General features: G+C 33.7%; 1 protein-coding gene across 1 annotated transcript in view; it reads right to left on the bottom strand.

Annotated features, from left to right (window-relative positions):
- Nucleotides 1–5,100, bottom strand: part of LOC116010612 (kinesin-like protein KIN-14F) — a 9,720-nt gene extending 4,620 nt beyond the window's left edge. The window contains exons 1-9 of the mRNA XM_031250094.1: nt 4,771–5,100; nt 4,414–4,587; nt 2,446–2,609; nt 2,176–2,316; nt 995–1,354; nt 791–859; nt 470–691; nt 235–316; nt 57–152 (exon numbers count right to left, since the gene is read on the bottom strand). Coding sequence (XP_031105954.1) covers nt 57–152; nt 235–316; nt 470–691; nt 791–859; nt 995–1,354; nt 2,176–2,316; nt 2,446–2,609; nt 4,414–4,555 — 1,276 coding nt within the window. The 5' untranslated portion in view covers nt 4,556–4,587; nt 4,771–5,100. The remainder of the gene's footprint in view (nt 1–56; nt 153–234; nt 317–469; nt 692–790; nt 860–994; nt 1,355–2,175; nt 2,317–2,445; nt 2,610–4,413; nt 4,588–4,770) is intronic.
- Between the last annotated feature and the right edge of the window lie 1,516 nt (nt 5,101–6,616).

Raw genomic sequence — 6,616 nt, 5'->3', positions numbered from 1 at the left:
AAAAAAAAAAAAAAAAAAAAAAAAAAAAAAAAAAAAAAAAAACCTGAATAACTCACCTTTAAGGTCTTGAACTTGATTATAGAGCTGACGGTTTTCGTCCAAAACTTTGTGATAAGAATCAGCAGCTACTTCAAGGCCTTTAATATGGTGCTCTGAGAGTTCGAGTGGGGGATCATATTGTTAAAGTTCAACTTTTTAAATTCAGAACTAAAGGATAATATATTGGTGTCTTACCAAACCGTCTAAATTCTTCCTCCCACCCTGACTGATAATGCAGGACTTCTAGCCTTGTCCTTCTATATAAGTTTTTCAGTTCCTGAAATATTTATAGAATAATAAATAAATGGTAAGAAATGAACTACAATTTTTTCAATTAGTTTCGTAATTAGTCTTGATTCTTCTTCATTTTTAGTCTCCTCAATCTATTACAGTAATGATCAAGTTTCTCTATATTTGTTAATAGTCATACCTCTAACTCTTTTTGGTGGAGATCAACTACTTCATTACTAGCTGAATAACTGATGCTATGCAAGCTGAGTTCACGTTTTCCACCACAAATGCAGAATTTGGAGATATCACTTGAGATCAAACTCGTTCTATGGCTAAGGTAATTAGATATGGCTTCCAGAAATTCAGATCTTGATATAGGACTGCAGTTATCACCCAATATTTGCTTGAGTAGCACTCTAAGCTGCGAGTGATGAAAAGAGTGTTATTTGACCACAATAAACGTGAAGAATGAATTTATTTGGATGCAATAAGACAATAAGCCATAAAGCTATAAAAGTACCTGATTGCTTTGAGAAACCAGCAATCCAGATAAGTCCCTTACGGCTTTCCTTAGCACAGCATCAATCACCTACAAATTTTCCACCATTAAACTAAATGGAATAGAAAATCCGTTCCATAGCATCTAAATTTGAAAAGTGTACAACATTTTATTCTTCACATTTTATTGGAGATTAACTGAAGAAATTGAGCTGGGCTTACCTACCATTGAATTCAAAGGCAAATCTTCAATCCCATTTCGTTCCGTTAAATAAGCTTTTAGAAGACTAAGACCAAAGCGATCAAAGAAGAAGGCCATAGCATTGGCTGCACTGGATTCTTCAGCCGAGAATTCACTAGGTAGCTGCAGAAACTCCAGTAGTTGTTCAAAATTAGACGATTCAGAATCATCCAGTGACTCATCCGCGCTATCGCTGCCAGCAAATGAAGATGAGGATGCCTTAGGGGATGATGTGATCCTCACAGTTCCACCATACCTCCAAACTCCAATTCCTCCAGCTTGCTTCCATTCATAGTACCCTTTCAGGCATAAAATGCAGTCCACAACTTTGCTGGATGAGCCACCCTATGCATTCACAAATTTTAAACCTCAACACACACTTAATACCACTCTACCAATTAACATCACATTTTTTTTTGAAAGAATTAACATCACATTTGATTACACACAATTATGATATTCCACAATTTTGATTTCATTGTTAAATAATAGCCAGTTTAGTTGGAGGGAATTAGAATTCCACCCCTACCTCATTCTGAAGGCAAGCAAATTCATTCATTTGATTGGAGAGAATTGCAATCCTCTCATTTTCATGAAATTAAAATCCCATGCCTCCCCCTTATATTTTCAATTCCGTGATTTTTTAAAATTAAAAAAATATATATATACTTGAGACAAAATTATCCTTCTCTTTTCTAACCTAAAATTGATGTTTCATTTGTTTGCTATAATAAATATGGACATTTTGATCTTCATACTACTTATTCCCTCTCAATTCCTATGAATACCAAGCAGTGGAATTTTTATTGAAATTTCCTGTAATTCTATTCTTGCGAACCAAACACTAAAATTTAAATTTCACTTTTTTTTTGTGTATTCCCACGAGGTGTTCTGGGTCTTTCTCTGTCCGTTTAACGGTCCAAATCCACACGACTAATCCCTACTCGCTCCGAAAGGCATATGAGCCTGGCCCAAGGGGAATTGTCACTTGTTGGAATCGAACCCGACTTTATTCCTTCCCATGGGATTGCAATTCCTTTCACCTTAATTCCATATTTCCATCCTCGCAACCAAACACCCCATAAAGCTTTACCAAATCTTAGCAGTATCTTACATAGAGACTGAATGCATTATAATGAGGAATAACCAAACATAAAAAAGGAAACCTTTTCAAGATCAGATGCTTCAAATGTAAGAAGCTGCATTCGGCCAACAGCAACAAGAAAATTCCTCATATTTTCGAAATACTGGATAGCAGACTGGGCAGCACCCTCACAGGACACATCCACCATTGGAATTTCAACCACCTTCAAGCACAAAACAACAATTAGTTAATAAAAAAAACATCAAGAAAACAACGAGCATCATTATTTGATGACAAAATCTTGAAAGTGACAAACTTTCTGTTCATACGCAAGCAGAAAGATGGAGGGTACCTTGTGAACTGCTCCGGGATTGACTTTGTTGAGGACATTGCAGAGAATGAGGCCATTGCGAAGAGCCAAACAGAACTCCTCTTCAGTGGGTTCTTTGGGCAGGACCGCTGGTGCACCGTGGTCCATCTGACGCAGCCATTCCGCCGCCTCGTACCTCCTTGCGGCTGCATTTTTCCACACAATACTTAATTGGTAGAAATTAAATATGTGAACAAAAATTATCATTTTACTACTATTAGTAGGATAAAAATTTGTTTCCAATTAATACAATATTTTTAATGCAAACAACATTGAATATAACTTGATAACAAATAATGTACACTGTTAGTACATCATACATTTTCTCTAATCTTAAATCTTCCTACGCAAATACATGCAATTTGGTTAGTCACAATTAACTTCGTATCATAAATCTCATAAATACTTACTATTAGTAAGGTGTAAAATTCAAAATATAAAAATATTAAGTACAGTAGCTTCCCATATTTAACATGATTAATTATGAATTATAATGAAGAATAAGGCTTGATTTGACAACTAATTGATCACAACGCACAAAGGTAATCGACATCTTAATTTTTGGTTAGGGAAATAAAGCTTTTTGGTGGAGTGTATTTGAAGTTAGGTGGCAGCGGTGCAACCATGATGATGATGAAATTTTCTTTTCTTTTTGGAAGTGGTAAGGACAATTTTTATTTTTGAATTATTAGGGAAATTCAGACCCACCATCTAAAGGTGTGTGTGGATAAATTACGCCATGTGATCCTAGTCGCCAAAGAGGTAAATCAGTCTATGTTGTCTATAATTGAATGGTTTAAACCAATAAGATCAATAGACTGCTCTGGTTCAGAATCAAATTTGTAACATTATAATTAATATATTAACAGTCTAACTAACTTGACTGAATTGTCTCGGAAATAACAATATTTAGTGAGGTGCAGTGGCAATGTCATCAAACGCCGTGGGGTATAGACATGCAAAAGATTCAGCAGTGTAGCCCTTTTTCTTTTCTAACATTACGCCTCACCTCAATTAGTCAATCACCCAATCAACTTCATCAGTCATGATTCTGCTGGACAATCCTGTTTTTCCTACCTTTCCCTTTTCCATTTTCTTGTATCAATATATTTTACGTTGTTTAAGGTGACAACTTGGTGGGTCACACCAAATCATATTACGCACCTTCAAATTTGTTTACCGACTTGATACAAATTTATTTTTAATATAACGTAAATTTATTTTTAATATATTTATTATTATATATATAATGAAACATTCCTATATTTTGGATAAAAATTATTCTGAAATATGTTAAAAGTTAAATAATCTCTGACGAGCCCACACTCAAACTACTTTTGACTAAATTTAAGTGCGGAATAAAATTTAAAGAAAAATGTTACTTTTTTCGTATTAAAATTGCCTTCTACGGAGTAAATTTTTTATTTTGAAAAAATAGTAGATATCTTCACAAGTTCATTTTTTGAAATATTCATAACCTTACGATGTGGTATCTATTTTACAATGCTTTTTCAATCTTTTTCCACTCAGAAGAGCAATGCCCCGCCCACCACTGAGTTTAGTCTTGCGACCACCTATTTGAAATGATAACACATGTGTTATCACATTACATGGTATTCTACTATACTTTTTCAGTCTTTTTCTTCAATTTCATTAATTATATCAAAAGGTGTTAAAAAAGGAAAAAAAAAGGATTGCCAAGCAAATCAAATGACAAAAAAAAAATAATCTAAATTGCCAAAATTGGTATCTTTATCCAACTTAATTGTATTATGAATTTATGATTAAGTGGTGATTCAAGCTAAGAAATCATCCAAAATGATAAAACGGATACGTGCATTAATATTTCCTATCTAGCAGTTAACCTCAATAATGCTGATTTATCAGTTTTTTTTTTTTTTTTGGGAAGTAAATTAAAAAAATAAAAATAAAAATACAGAAGGAACTAACCTGCTTCTTCAGCTTTTCTTTGAGCAAAGTCAAGGTCATTGAAGGTATCTTCAGAATGGACCAAACTCTTGAGTCCTCTCAACTTCCCTCCAGGACTATAATTGCTAAATGCAGAACTCAAGTTGCTCATTTCCTGCGGCATTTTAAATGTTTATTTGATCCAATCAGGCCGGCCTGCAACAACACAAACACCCAGAACGTTAACAACACAGAAACCTATTTATGTTTCTTTGTCTTCTGACTTGGCATCATGTGATCTGATGCTATTTTTCTTAATCAATTCGTAGATATATTTTAACTGGGATACTGACAATGAGGAGCCGTGGACAGACAAGACAAGAACAGTAATATACTTACGTTGGATTTGTCGTCGCCGGCGTCAGAAAAAAGTGGAAGCTAAAAGTCCGTCCGGGCGGCTGGCCGCTGGAGAAGTTATAACTAACAGAGAAAGTGATGGATCGCGTGGGGAGTTTGATATTTCTTGATTCTTACTGCAACCGTACAACTAACGACGGGCTTCTCGTGTTCTTCACTTAGTAAACAAGAAGAAAAGCAAATTCGAATTTTGGACGCCCAAGATGAGAGAGAGATATCATTTAATGCAGGCGAGGCAAGAGAGAGAGAGAGAGAGTGAGTGAGAGAAGAATGGCCTCAATTAAAATAAGGTGATGATACCCTACAAAAACAAACTCTCTACTCTCGTCTTCGCCTCCTTGTTTCGGATTTAGACCGCTGAATTGAATACTCTCCCTTTCTGCCGTAATTAACTAATAAATATTGTAGTCTCTATTATAATATTCATCAAATATTATTCACATGAGTAATTAATCACAATATTTTAAATTCGACTCTTATTGTTAAATTGTTTATTGGTCTTTCTTGATTTGATCAGCTGGTAAGTTTATGAATAACCTAAACTTGTTCTTGTCGATTAGGATCACAAGACAAACTTTTATCTAGTCCACACTATTGGGTAATGGCGGTATGTTTCTCTAGTTACCCAACAAAATATATATGACGCACTATTCATGTCAGGATAGCTTAAGTGGTTGACTAGTTAACATTCAGTCTTACTTCTAATGACAGGGTGGTAGAGCGACAATAATATTATTAATAAGATAGTGTAAAATTTCTAATACAGAATAATATTTAATGTGTCAAAGTTTAATTAACATTAAGTAAGGGTTTAACAAAAAAAGAGAGTAAATGAGTATAATATATATTAAATAAAAGAGAAATAGAATCAGTCAATTTGTGCTAATTAATAAATATTGAAGATACAAAAATTTAATAATTTCTTAAGAATTACACTTCTTAGCATTTTTTATAACTTCATATTTAGAAAAGTTTACGTCATACGGTGTACTAAGACACCTTGTAATGTTAATACTTTGTATTAGTGATGCCACACTTTCTTCCTTTAATAGTTTAATACGTTCATTAATATCAATGATATTATCGTAAAATATAGTTTTCAATTCTATGGTCAAAAACAAATATTGAGAGACACATGACAATATTTTACTGATATTGATGAATTTTTCGCTGATTAAATAAGGTGATTGTAAAATTCGTCATTGAGTGTTGATCATGATCACTTTTCATCCCTAAGTTATTATAGGCATTGCACCTTTCGTCCTTTCGTGCTCGCTTTTCATTTCTGAGTTATATGGAGTACTAAATTTCATCCCTAATTTTTATTAATAAAGAGATGAAAAATGTAACGTCAATGAACACTCAGGAACAAAAAGTGCAATTTTAACTAAATTTGTAATACAAGAATATTTTTACTTTGAGTATTGTTTTTGGGATAATATTTCCGAGGTTGTAGGAAGAAATGGGGGTAGACTAGAGTCAAGTGACGTTTGAATTGGGCAACAGTGACATACTGCCACGTGGCGAGCGGTGAGGAGGGATATACGACGTGACAAGTGGGGCCATCCGAACGTTGGACTGGGCGGCAAGATCTAGCTGAATTGATGAATGATGATGGATTCATGCCCATTTTCCAATTACTTTTCTCAAATATAGGATGCATTTACTTTCTTCTTTTTTTTTTCTTTTTTTTTTTTGTTTAACGGGGATAAATATTTAATTTTTAAATGCCTCTCACCCTCTTTATTTATTATAGTGAAATAAATATATTTCAATTAACATATAGATGTAACAGCTTAGTTTCACTCTTCTATAATCATTTTACACT

Source organism: Ipomoea triloba, chromosome 2, assembly GCF_003576645.1.
Source record: "Ipomoea triloba cultivar NCNSP0323 chromosome 2, ASM357664v1".
Classification (NCBI taxonomy): domain Eukaryota; kingdom Viridiplantae; phylum Streptophyta; class Magnoliopsida; order Solanales; family Convolvulaceae; genus Ipomoea; species Ipomoea triloba.
The sequence above is the reverse complement of the archived record's forward strand: the minus strand, read 5'-3'. Positions and strand labels throughout refer to the sequence as shown.